Here is a 14150-nt window from a genome sequence, read left to right as displayed (position 1 = left end):
CAAGCAATTGGTTAGGCCATTTTTGGAATATTACATGCAACTCTGGTCTCCTTCCTATTTCAAAGGATGTTGTGCAACTTGAAAGGGTTCAGAAAAGGTTTACAAGGATACTGCCAGGGTTGGAGGATTTATAGGCTGTTTTCCCTGGAGTGTCAGAGGCTGAGGGGTGACCTTATAGATGTTTATAAAATCATGAGGTGCATGGATACAATAAATAGACAAGGTCTTTTCCCTGGGGTGGGGCAATCCAGAACTAGATGGCATAGGTTTAGTGTGAGGGGGGTAAGATATAAAAGGGACCTAAGGCACAACTTTTTCCACAGAGGGTTGTGTGTGTGGAATGAGAGGAAACGGTGGAGGGAGGTACAATTGGAACATTTAAAAGGCATCTGGATGGGTATACAAACAGGATGGGTTTAGAGGGATATGTCTGTTTCCATGCTGTATGTCTCTATGACTCTATGACACTTATGTTATGTCCTGTGGTATTTAATTTATATTCCATTGTTTTCCTTTCCTTGTCTGACTATTTTATCTGTCCACATTAAATTAAAAATCCAAGCTCATTTTCTTAGTCAGAGTCTTCTGTATTTTATTTATCTTCTTGTTATCTGAACCCCATCCTTCAATGTGGTCTCATCTGAAAGTTGCTGCATCTATCTTCCACTTCAAATCATATATATAAATTAAAACAAGCAATGGCAGCAGTACTGCATGTGACACTTAGTCATCATTCTCAATTCTCAGCCCAACATGAACATTCCTTTATCACTTAATTGAATCTATGCCTTTTTTTCCTCCAAGTATATGTATCAACCTTTCTAATTTATGAAATAATTGATTCTCTGGCATGGTATCCAAGAGTTACACTGACATATTAAACAGATCATACATAAAGAAAAACAATTGCGATTAGGGCCTCCATTTACTCTAAGAACTCTGGTAATTTTTAGACAACACATCCATTCCATAAATCCTTCCACCTTCTTCTGACCATATAATATGTAACATGTTTCAGTTGCCATCTCTTTACAAAACACACTCAACAAAAAAAACTGAATGAATCGCAGGTGCTGATAATCCCTCCACTAAGACTGCCAGATCTGTTGAGCTTTTCCAGATATTTCTGTTTTTGACACCCATATTCAAGCCTTACCTGATAGATTGCAACTGATTTTTTAAAAATGAAGTTCGTATCATCCCTAACTCTAGATATCCACTTTCTACATTGATTGAATGTTCTTTTCATGCTCTCCTGGTCCCAAATTCACCCACGCCTTGGTGCTACTCCCACCTGGTTAAAGTCTGATCTCGCCATCTGGAACTTGCTGATCACTCCTTCCATTTCTTTACCTCTGGGTTCACAGAGCAGTAATTAACTTAACTTTCTCTGAGGTAGTTAATTTAACTTGAGGAAGTGAACAATTTGATAAGTTTTGATGTTTTGTTTTTTTTATTGTCCAACAACAGATAACTATAGACACTGCTGGCTGAGAATTATTGTGAATTACACTACTGATCCAGGGAACTTGCACTGAAGTAATGTGTGGTGCCTTAATGCAAACACCTTCATTTGGCAGACAAGGAATATGCACTATCAAATAGCTCTTAGAGCAAATTCAAGAATCATTTCCCCACATGGACACGATTGATGAAGAGCAATATTAGATGGCATTATTCAGGAAATTGTGAGGTCACAACTTGTTATTTTTCATCCATTTAATTTAATTATCAGATGGCAAATGATGGGTTCTGAGCCCAAAGCTTCCCAACCATCACTAACTGCTATGATCACTACTTCTTGTAGTGTATGGCCCCTAATCTGAGTGGAGTCATGCATTATTAAAGCACATGTTAATTGAATGCAGGAGCGAAGTTGCCAACTACATTCAAAGTGAAGACTGGTGGGAAGCCAAAGGATTGGGAAGCCTTTAAAACCAGCAGAGGGCAACTAAAAAAGCAGTAATGGGGGGGGGGGGGGGGGGGGGGGGGTGGGGGGGGGTAGGGGGAGATAAAATATCAGAGTAAAATAGCTAGTCATACAATAGAAAGAGTTTGAGTTTGAGTTAAGATACATAAAAGGTAAGGTGGAGGCAAGAGTGAACATTGGACCACTGGAAAGTGAAGCTGGAGATAAAGGATTGGGGAACAAAGGAATGGCAAAGGAATTGAATAGATACTTTGCATCAGTCTTCACAGTGGAAGACACCAGCAGCATACCTGCACTTCAAGAGAGTCAGGGGTCAGAGGTGAGTGTAGTGGCCATCACTAAGAAGAAGATGCTGGGGAAGCTGAAAGATCAGAAGGTAGATAAATTGCTTGGAGCAGATGGACTACACCCCAGAGTGGTGAAGGAAATAGCTAAGACGATTGTAAAGGTATTGGTAGTGATCTTTCAGGAATCACTGGAGTTAGTGAGGATCACAGAAGACTAGAAAATGGCCCTTTATGCACCTTCATAGGAGGAATAGAGGCATGGACTATTTTCTAAATGGAGAAAGGCTTTGGAAATCTGAAGCACAAAGGGACTTAGGAGTCCTCGTTCTCGATGCTCTTAAGGTTAACATGCAGGTTCACTTGGCAGTTAGGAAGGCAAATGCAATGTTAGCACTCATTTCAAGAGGGCTAGAATACAAGAACTGGGATGTACTGCGAAATCTGTATAAGGCTCTGGTCAGGCCGCATCTGGAAATTGTGAACAATTTTGCAACCCATTCTAAAAGATGAAAGACTTAGCAGCCATCTTGGTTTGTTCAATATATTGTTTTAGTTGCATGACACTGAGAATTTTTGCTATAAATTCTGTGAGTTATGATGCTTTTCCACAGCTACTTGATGAAGGAACAGCATTCCAAAAGCTAGTACTTCTGAATAAACCTGTTGGTCTATAACCTGGTGTTGTGTGATTTTTAATTTGTCCACCCCAGTCCAACACTGGCACCTCTACGTCATGATATTATTCCAAAGAAGTGCATGGAAATCTTTCCCATTGTCCCAACCAACATTTCCTCCTCAACCAACAATATTAAAATAAATGGGTGAAGACATAGGAATGGCTGGAAATCATTCAGTCCCTTGAAAGTCTGTTCCCATCTCCATCAGTTCTATTATATGGTTATTATTTAGTTTTGCTGCTTGTGGAAACTTGCTGTGGTTCAAATTAGTTGCTTTCTTTCCCCATTAACACAATGACTCCACATCACAAGTACTTTATTCGCTGTGAGATACTTTGGGAGGTCCTGAGATTATGAAAGATGCTTTATAATTACAAGCTGTCTTGACAGGGTGGAACTGGACTTGGGAGAATCTAGACCGATGGTGTCATTCTTTCAAAACTAAAGATAACCAGTTTGAGACAGAAATGAAGAGAGTTTCTTTTCTCTGAGATCTCTGAGCCTTTAAAACTCTCTTCAATGGCTTAGTATCTCCTTTATATGAACATAGAGGGCAATATCATGTAAGTGCACTATGCATTTGTGCAATGTTATCCAAAGAGTTTAATTTCAGGCTAATTATGTGATGAAAGAGTCTGCTATCTTCTACTGACTTTTCACTGTACCTTTGAAGTGGCTGGTATCAATATCAATGTGAGTTATTACACCAGGATGTCCAAGTCTAAAAACAGCCCACTCACAACCAGGTACCTGTAAAATACCCTGATCATCTGCCTAGAAAAAGAGACAATTAGCTAAAATCAGTCAAAATCACATTTAGAAATGACCTTCTAGAAAAATCAGCAGTACGTACATCAAAAAGAGGGCAAAATTGTGAGAAGCTCCTGGGAATGGGAAATAAGGTGACTAGAGGCACTTAATTGAGAGAAAGACAAAAGTCAGCTTTCCAACAGTGGAATGAATGTTAGTGGTTGAGAATAGATCTGAATTAAGCAGTGAGAACCATTTTTTAATGTACCTGCAAGTCAAACTCATGAAAAGACAACTTCAACAAAACAAATTCTAGCTTTCAAATTAAACGTGCAGCAAACAAGAAACATGCCTTCAGATCCTGCCAACCACGTTTCTTCAACTTGAAGGTTAGGGTGGCACAGTGGCTCAGTGGTTAGCACTACTGCCTCACAGCGCCAGGGATGCCAGGGATGTGGGGTTTGCACGTTCTCCCTGTATTTGTGTGGGTTTCCTCCAAGTGCTCCGGTTTCCCACTGTCCAAAAGATTTGCAGGTCAGGTAAATTGGCCATAGTGTTAGATGCATTAGTGAGAGGGAAATGGGTCTGGGTGGTTTACTCTTTGGAGGGTCGGTGTGGACTTGTTGGGTCAAAGGGCCTATTTCCACACTGTATGGAATCTAATCTAATTTGTGACTGGTTAAAGGTGTGTGAAGCAGGATGGGTAGGGCCTCGTGGACTTGATTGGGTAGGAGCTGCTCATTCTTCTATGGGGATCAAAGGAAGAGGAGACAATGATTCACTGAAATCGTATGGCAGCTGTGAAAAGGAATAGGACATCACAAAACAAAAGAGGGAAGGCCCATGAAGACTTGCGAGAAGCAGAGGAAGGAAACTGGAGTGTACAGGGAAGATCGATATCTGCAGTCGTGTAAGCATGACTGTGGGGAGTTATACATGGTTGGTCAATGATGGTGTCCTGAGAATAAAGGATAACACAAAAGATGTTCAAAGATGATAGCAGTGGGGTCAGAGATGAAGGATGGTGGGTCGGGGGTAATGGGAAATGTTTCAGTGCGCTGAGCCCTTTAGTTAAAGATAACGTGTCAAGGCAATTGCTAGCTGGTTAAGATCAATGGGTGTTGTTTCAAGAATTACCAAAGACAGGGTAAGGAGATGGAGTGACATGCCAGATAGGCATGTGATACCCTCACTGCATCCAGAATCTGGCCCCTTTAAGATCTCTTGATCTGCTGATCAAATATTGCTGTGTAAGTGCCAGCAAATCCAGAGTTTACAATTCCTCATAAACTGCCAGACTGGTGTTGCTGGATGGCAAAAATGTGACCGTGACCTTCACACATGTGAGAAAAGAGCAGGGCCTGCCAGTTTCAGACCATCCCCAATCCCATGGTTGTCCAGGCCCCTATATCTAATTGGCCGACTACCACACAACTGTATGTGGCCAGCCACCATATTTCTGAGCAGAAGTGAGGTCCATTTCAAGTTTAGCCATTGGGATCTACGATATGAAAAAATACCCAGAGTGACTTACAAACTAAACAAGAGTGGATGGGCCATTTGTTTCCTACCTTTAAAATTGCCGGTCTGTCCAACCTCCTGGCTGTCTCCCATCCATCAGACATAACTTTAGATCTTCCAATGCCTTCAGAGATAGGTTATGGGATTTAAAATGTAATGAACGTTAAAATATTAAAAAAGAGAAGTTCAAACAGAGAAGGGGTGGTTTAATTTGCCTTTACTGAAAATGGTCAGGAAGAGGAAAAAAGGGACTAATGTAAGTTGGCAAGCAGTTTTAACCTATAATATTAATGATTTGTCTATCTCATAGTCACCATTAGGAGAAATGAGAGAAATTATTGAGTGTTAGAGAAATAAAATTTTGGTGCCTTTAAATTAACATTTTCTTGGGAGAGTGCATATGGCTTCATCTATATATCTCAATCAATCTATATATATTTAATGCATGTATTTATGATTGAAGAATTACCACTACAGTCAGTTGTGCGAATAATGCCGTAGTTCCGTTCCTGTGCAATCGTCTTATAAGAAAATCACGAAACAGCAGCACCATTTAAAATAATGGGGCCCAAAGCGTGTTATAACCTATGCATGCTTTAAAACTTCATGCTTTAGAAACAGTGTTCCCAATTCATCAATCGTGTTATAGCGAATTTGCATTAACGAAACATGCATTATAGCAGAATGACCTGTAGTGTTAATAGAATTGACTCTTCTAGTAACTCTTTATCAGACACAATTGCATAATTTCTTTTTAAAGTAAAATTTTAAAAAAGAGTAAGACTCCTATCATCGCAAAACTGCTCTGTTATAAACTGTACCTGCAAATGCCACAAGGACTGCCAATTGTTAATTAGCAACACAAAATGTGAGACAATACCTGCAGGTAAATGCATTCCAATTAATTACCGATAATGTTCTTAGGGTGTCCAAAATGAGCATCACTGTATCCCAAGCATACACCCCCATTGGTCATTGCAACTAGATCTATTTCCTGCTTTGGTGAAACTGATAACCAATCTCTTTGGCCGATGCCATAAACTCTGAGACGTGCAATTCCACCGTCTGAGGAAAGAAAGCAAAAAGCATTATGTGCTTTCTGGTCAATATGCTTTACCAGATACATTAAAAAGAATGTAGCTTGTGTTACAGTCCTTGTTAATATTGTATTATTTTTATTTAATTCTTTTATCAGTTTTGTTTTAGGAGATCTGAACAGGAACGTGTGAGCTAAGATTGACTATCGCTATTCTCCTTCCTTGAAAAGTCTCATTTCAACCTCGGTGATGTTCATACTAGGAAGTAACTTCCTTCCCTTTGCTTTCTTGATTGATTACCTGGGTACATGTTCAGTCTGATGTGAGTCCATCGCTCCAGTTTCTGGGTCGAAAAATAATTATGGCACTTATCAACATAGCCCGGTTGCAGGATTGTCATTGGAACCAATTCAGTCCAGAACTCTGACAACAACTACAACAGAAGGTCTTGTAAATATTATTGTTTATCATTTTAAGGACAATCTGCAATTTATAGACAAACATTCTAAAATAAAAATCAAAACTCCTAAGTAACTATTCAACTGAACATACGCTTATCTCACACACCCCATAACCACACCTCGCCCTGACCTTTACATGTCCCACATTCTAACTTAAACAATGCATCCCTTACCTTGCCACTTCGCACCTTACCCAGTTAGAACCCTACTCCAACCCAGTTCTTACTTGACACCCTAGTTACCTGGCATCATACACCTGGAACCTACCCTTACCTCCTGGCATCCTATCCCTGGCCCTCAACTGACAGCTAGCATCTTACTTCCCTGACACTCTGCCTAGCAGGAACCTGACTAACTTGGCACCCTGCCCCTTACTCATGTGGCATTCTAATCCTGGCACCCTAGCCCTCCCCAGCTGGCAACCTCCCAACTGGAAGACAATTTACCTAACATCCTGTTTACCTGATGTACTGTTGGTTTGACAGCTGCTGTCAGAGTGGCTGTCAGGACTCCCATGTTTCAGAATGTGGCAGCTGACAGATTTGAAAAGGGGGCATGGTTTGTCTTCCTCTAACGCTTCTGCACTACTAAACAATTAGCAGAATGGAGGTCTGCATTTCCATTGCTGAGGGAACCCTGATCAAAATCTCCTGTGAGAGATGCAGAGCTCCATTCTTCCAATGGCCTTTCTTTGGAAAATACCATTCCTTGGAAAATCTGCCACATTATTTCTGAACTGTATTAAAGACACCAGAAAGTCTTGAGGTAACATTGGGTTGTGCCTTGCCTCTGAGGAAGAACATGGGGTCCAAGCATGTAGATGAGGGCAGAGCAGTTCACATGGTACACATGGATTTCAGTAATGCCTTTGATAAGGTTCCACAAGGTAGGCTGTTGGAGAAAATGCAGAGGCATGGAATTGAGGGTGATTTAGCAGTTTGGATTAGAAACTGGCTTTCTGAAAGAAGGCAGCGTGTGGTGGTTGATGGAAAATATTCAGCTTGGGGTCCGGTTACGAGTGGTGTGCCACAAGGATCTGTTTTGGGACCACTGCCGTTTGTCATTTTTATAAATGACTTAGACGCAGGCATTGGTGGATGGATTAGTAAATTTGCAGATGACACTAAAGTCGGTGGAGTAGTGGACAGTTTGGAAGAATGTTACAGGTTGCAAGGGGACTTGGATAAACTGCAGGATTGGGCTGATAGATGGCAAATGGAGTTCAATGCAGCTAAATGTGAGGTGATGCACTTTGGGAAGAATAACAGGAAGGCAGAATACTGGGTCAATGGGAAGATTCTTGATAGTGTGGATGTGCAGAGGGATCTTGGAGTCCATGTACATAGATCCCTGAAAGTTGCCACCCAGGTGGATAGTGCTGTTAAGAAGGCATACGGTGTTAGGTTTCATTGGTAGAGGGATTGAGTTCCAGTGCTGCAATATCATGCTATAACTATACAAAACGCTGATGCAGCCACACTTGGAATATTGTGTGCAGTTCCGGTCCCCATATTTCAGGAAGGATGTGGAAATATTGGAAAAGTTGCAGAGGAGATTTACCAGGATGTTGCCTGGTCTGGAGGGAAGGTGTTATGAGGAAAGGCTGAGAGACTTGGGTCTGTTCTCATTAGAAAGATGGGGGGGATTTGATAGAGACATACAAGATAATTAGATAGGGTAGACAGTGAAAGTGTTTTTCCTAGGACAATGACATCAGCTTGTACAAGGGGGCATAATTACAAATTGAGGGGTGATAGATTTAAGACAAATGTCAGAGGCAGGCTCTTTATGCAGAGAGTGGCAGAGAGTGCATGGAATGCCCCCTCTGCTAATGTTGTCAACTCAGCCACATTATGGAGATTTAAACAATCCTTAGATAAGCACATGGATGATTTTGGGATAGTGTAGGGGGACGAGCTGATAATAGTTCACAGGTCGGCGCAACATTGAGGGCCGAAGGACCTGTTCTGCACTGCATTGTTCTATGTTCTATGTTCTATGTTCTATGTTCTATGTTCTATGTTCTATGTTCTATGTTCTATGCTCTAAGTCCACACCAGAATGTTTGGCAGCACAGTGGCTCAGTGGTTAGTACTGCTGCCTGATAGTGCCAGGGACCCAGGTTCAATTCCAGCCTCAGGCAACAGTCTGTGTGGAGTCTGTCCAGTTTTCTCGTGTCTGCGTGGGTTTCTTCCAGGTGCTCTGGTTTTCCTCCCACAATTCAAAAACATGCAGGTTAGGTGAATGGGCCCTGTTAAATTGCCCATAATGTTCAGGGATGTGTAGGTTAGGTTCATTAGTTAGGGGTCAATATGGAGTAGGGGAATGGGTCGGTGTGGACTTGTTGGGCCAAATGGCCTGTTTCCACACTGTAAGGATTTGAAAAAGAACTTAACATCCATGGAAAGTGTATCAACAAACAGGTTAAGTATCAACTTGTAAATCCTTCTAACCTATTCCAGGCAGTAACACAGGTGAGATTCATGACAGCCTTGTAATTGAAATGAATATGGAGCCTCTACCATCACTATTCGTAGCTCCAGGCTACTGTATGCATGTACAAGTGTATCTTGCCACAACACCTCGTTGGGGGTCCTTCAGTTACTTCACTTGGTTGGGCACCAAGTATGATCAGATTGCATAGATTATAGATCATAGAATCTCTACAGTGTGGAGTTCGGCCCAACAAGTCCACACCGACCCTCTGAAGAGTATCCCACCCAAACCCATTCGCCTACCCTATTATTCTGCATTTACTTCTGACTAATGCACCTAACCTACACATTACTGAACACAATGGGCAATTTAGCACAGCCAATTCACCTAACCTGCAAACCTTTGGATTGTTGGAGGAAACAGATTGGTTCCACTAACACACAGTTTGATCCCTCTTCCTGTAGAAATGAATTTGGGACCTGCAGCCTTGCCCAACCGATGGTGGAAGAGTTTGTGGTACTGTGGGTCAGACTTGCCGTTGGGCAGAGAACTAAGGAAGAAGATTAAAAGCAGCTTCCAGTTGCTGCCACCCTAGTTACCAATTTATAGTAAAATGCCATTACAGGTCAAATAGGTGCCCAATAATTAAATAGGGTAAAAAAAATTAAATAATGCCCTACACTGTACTGTGGAAAGGTTGCTAATAGCAGCTGTCAAAGCTTAGAATTTGTGTACGTTTAGATCATAGCATTGTTTTGTGTCCCGTTTGAACAGCTAATGGCACAAGAGAAACTGTACATCTGAGACCTCTGTGACCAGGGAAACCTGAAATTGTGTGTACCTCTCTAAACAAATTAGATTGCAGGATTCACAAATAAAATGCAACAGGACTAAAAAGGAGCATGAATTACAGAGGATGAATTCAATGTTACATGAGGTACAGAAAGAGAACAGAATGGATTGAGCGAAAGAAGAAAGTGACAGAAAGGAAAGGTTAAAAAAGATCAATGTCAGAGATATTACTGTGGTGTTTTACTACATGCCTACTGCAACAAGAAACTTCACAATATTCAGTGAATATTAATGGTGAAACAGAGAGATTTGTTATGAAGTTAAAGGCAGAGTACTACGCTTTATGCAGCTGCTTTTAGGTACTGGAATATAATCACATATTTGCGCCTTGCCTGAAGTTGCCATAACATAACGTTTAACGTATAAAATAATCATGGGCTCACTGTTATTATAACAGCAAATTCTGGCTGATTGATACAGTATATATTAGTGCAATCGTAATTATAATCTTTCAATCCAATTAAATCACAAACAATAAGTAACAGTTTACTCAATTTAATTTATAAAAGTAAAATGTATAAACACCTTAATGAATTTTTAATGAATTAGGTTTCCTAAAATCCAGTGCAACAAGAGTAACCATCAGGAATTCAGAAACAATTTTTGATCCTTTGCACTTGATTTCCTGATAGCCACTCCCATCACTCAAGGAGAAAGGGAAAATCTTTTAAAATCTCTTAGCAGCAAACTTACTTTTCTTTATTTATTTTAATCTGAAAGTACGGCATTCTCATAATGACAATGTATTACATGCAAGCCGCAATAGGTGAAAATTTACAGGCAGTGTACCTGCAATCTATCTACCCACACTCAGAGCAGACCAGGCACCTTTAACACAGGTGATGTACCATAAATCTACCCCCGCGTCCACCATTATTATGCAAAAGATTTAACTAATCATAGCTGAACAGAAGTACGTAAAATCTTTAGTTATCTATGACAGGGAAATTAAATGTAATCACTGACAAACCTTTCCGATTACTTCAAATTCCTTTTCTGAAGCAGCCGTTCCTATTTTCTCCCCTCTTGGAGGCAGGTCTAGAATTTCATCTAGTCAGTAAGGGACAGTAAAGAAAAATCAGCTGAACACACCTGATTGTAATACTCATAGATAACAACTAATGTGCAACTGACAGCTAATCTGAGGATGAAGAGGTAGTGGCGGGTTCGATTAAAGAACATGGCTAGTGGTGGAGAATATGAGTTATGATTACACTAGCCCTGTAGATTGAGCCTGGAGTAAGAAAAAGATTCAACCACTTAAAGAGAGAAATAATATAGTGTCATGTACTAGCTGCTAGCTCTGATGTATCATGTACACTCAACTCAGTGGCACATACATTTGAGAAATTAAAGATAGATGTTGTAACTGCAGGGACATGAGATCCTGAGAGATCTGATGGAGATGACAGCAAGTGATTCTGGTTCAGTGTTAACCTTCTTGTCTGGTTGAAAGGAGCATCTGTTTAAACTCTGAGAACATAATCGATGTTGACATTTTTATAAATGATGTGGATGCGAGTATAAGAGGTATAGTTAGTAAGTTTGCAGATGACACCAAAATTGGAGGTGTAGTGGACAGCGAAGAAGGTTACCTCAGATTACAACAGGATCTTGGTCAGATGGGGCCAAAGGGCTTAGAAATAGCAGATGGAGTTTAATTCAGATAAATGTGAGGTGCTGCATTTTGGGAAAGCAAATCTTAGCAGGACTTACACACTTAATGGTAAGGTCCAAGGAAGTGTTGCTGAACAGAGAGATCTTGGAGTGCAGGTTCATAGCTCCTTGAAAGTAGAGTTGCAGGTAGATAGGATAGTGAAGAAGGCGTTTGGTATGCTTTCCTTTATTGGTCAGAGTATTGAGTACAGGAGTTGGGAGGTCATGTTGCAGCTGTACAGGATTCTGGTTAAGCCACTTTTGGAATATTGTGTGCAATTCTGGTCTCTTGCCTATCAGAAAGGTATTGTGAAATTTGAAAGGGTTCAGAAAAGATTTACAAGGATGTTGCCAGGGTTGGAGGATATGAGCTATAGGGACAGGCTGAACAGGCTGGGGCTGTCTTCCCTGGAGCATCGGAGGCTGAGGGGTGACCTTATAGAAGTTTATAAAATTATGAGGGGCATGGATAGGATAAATAGGCAAAGTCTTTTACCTGGGGTGGAGGAGTCCAGAACTAGAGAGCATAGGTTTAGGGCGAGAGGGAAAAGATATAAAAGAGACCTGAGGGGCAACTTTTTCACATAGAGGGTGATACATGTATGGAATGAGCTGCCAGAGGAAGTGGTGGAGGCTGGTACAATTGCAAAATTTAAAAGGCATTTGGATGGGTCTATGAATAGGAAGGTTTTGGAAGGATATGGGCCGGATGCTGGCAGATGGGACTAGATTGGGTTGGGATATCTGGTCAGCATGGACGGGTTGGACTGAAGGGTCTGTTTCCATGCTGTACATCTCTATAACTCTATGACTCTATGACCGCAATGAAAAATGTGGGGTGCTGTCAGAGGTACCATCTTTTGGATGAGCTATTGAAACAAATTCCCATTTAATCTCTTGCAGAAAAATTACATAGCACTATCCAAAGAGAGAGTGAACCACTACAAAAGACAAATTAACTGGAGATAAGTGCTTTTTTTTGGATCTTGCTGTGTGCAGAGTCATAGCGAGTTACAGCATGGAAAAAGGCTCATCAGCCCAACTTGTTGAGGCCACCATGTCTCCTATGTTTAAAATAGCAAAAACACAAATGCATTAGTTGTAAAATGCTGTGGAGTGCCCTACAGCTACAAAGTGCAGGAATTATATTTTGAATGAAGGTTTGTTTACTTGGTGGCATATCCCAGTGAATCAAGCAAAGACATTTGCACGACAAATCTCCGCAATGATCTTCATTTCAGCATTACTTTAGATTTCAAGTAGAAAAGATCAAAGGGAGACAAAAAAATACTCATACATACATTGGAGATATCAGGGTTGGTCTATAATCACCTCCAAGCAACTTCACATACAGAAGCCATCTTCTAACCCCACTTTAGATCAGAAATGTTTACAAGGGGACAAAGTTTGAGGGATGAAGGCAAATGATCTAGTGCGCTTGTGCAGAATTGAGGTTTTACCTGAACGCCATAAATGTCATACAGTGTAATAACGTGCTGCTTACTAACCAGCATTTAGGTTTGCAGCTGCAATCGATATACGAGGAGCATAATTGCCAGTAAAGTAAGAAGTATCTACGTCAAATCCATGTATGATTCCAGGCATGCCCAACTTGATAACACACCAATCATGACCTATGAAGTACAAATACGAAATATACATTCAAAGAACAAGTTTTAATACACTCAAAGGGAATAAAAGCTGCAGCAAAATTAGAAACACAAGTTGAAGGATTCTGATAGTGGCTTAATTAGCATTGGGGTAATATTCATTTATACATTGGCCAAGAGTAAAAGTAGACAACTTCAAAGTCTAACTAATTGAATTGGTCATAGAATAATAGAGATGTACAGCATGAAAAGAGACCCTTCAGTCCAACTTATCAATGCCAGGTTAATCCTAAATTAATCCAGACCCATTTGCCAGCATTTGGCCCAAATCCCTCTAAACCCTTCCTATTCATATACCCATCCAGATGCCTTTCAAATGCTGTAATTGCACCAGTGTCCACCACCTCCTCTGGTTGATTGGCTGGACTGCTGGTTTGCAATGCAGAGTGACACCAACAGCGTGGGTTCAATTCCTGAACCGGCTGATGTTACCATTAAGAACTCTCCCTTTCAACCTCTCCCCTTTCTTGAGGCGTGGTGACCCTCAGGTTAAACGACAATCTCTAATGATGGACTATGACAACTTTACCTTCATATTTGAATGGAATAAAAAGAAAAATAAGGTTGTCTTAATCAATTTCACTTTGTAAATTAATAGTAAGTTTGTTTCTGTTGAAAATATATTTCATTAAAGATAAATACTGTATGGGCACTCAGCAAATGACCCAAACTTGGACCTTAATTTTAAGCCCACAAAACAGGTGGATTTGAGCCAGGTGAGAAGTTGCAATGTTAAAATCTGGAACAGGAAACAAACTCCAACCCTTCCCCTCCATGTCTGGTTTTAAGAGAAACAGAACAAGAGGTGGCACAGTGGTACGCACCGCTACCTCACAGCACCAGAGACCTGGCTTCGATTTCCGTCTCAGGGGA

The 14150-nt window shown here is 40.8% G+C and overlaps 1 protein-coding gene across 1 annotated transcript in view; it reads right to left on the bottom strand.

Annotated features, from left to right (window-relative positions):
• The window catches only part of allc (allantoicase), a 37475-nt gene that overhangs the window by 12077 nt on the left and 11248 nt on the right, over positions 1-14150 (bottom strand). Inside the window, exons 5-10 of the mRNA XM_072561056.1 lie at positions 13116-13241; positions 10922-11001; positions 6503-6635; positions 6075-6230; positions 5216-5289; positions 3560-3668 (exon numbers count right to left, since the gene is read on the bottom strand). Coding sequence (XP_072417157.1) covers positions 3560-3668; positions 5216-5289; positions 6075-6230; positions 6503-6635; positions 10922-11001; positions 13116-13241 — 678 coding nt within the window. The remainder of the gene's footprint in view (positions 1-3559; positions 3669-5215; positions 5290-6074; positions 6231-6502; positions 6636-10921; positions 11002-13115; positions 13242-14150) is intronic.

Source organism: Chiloscyllium punctatum, chromosome 3 (genome assembly GCF_047496795.1).
Source record: "Chiloscyllium punctatum isolate Juve2018m chromosome 3, sChiPun1.3, whole genome shotgun sequence".
In the NCBI taxonomy this organism is placed as follows: domain Eukaryota; kingdom Metazoa; phylum Chordata; class Chondrichthyes; order Orectolobiformes; family Hemiscylliidae; genus Chiloscyllium; species Chiloscyllium punctatum.
The sequence above is the reverse complement of the archived record's forward strand: the minus strand, read 5'-3'. Positions and strand labels throughout refer to the sequence as shown.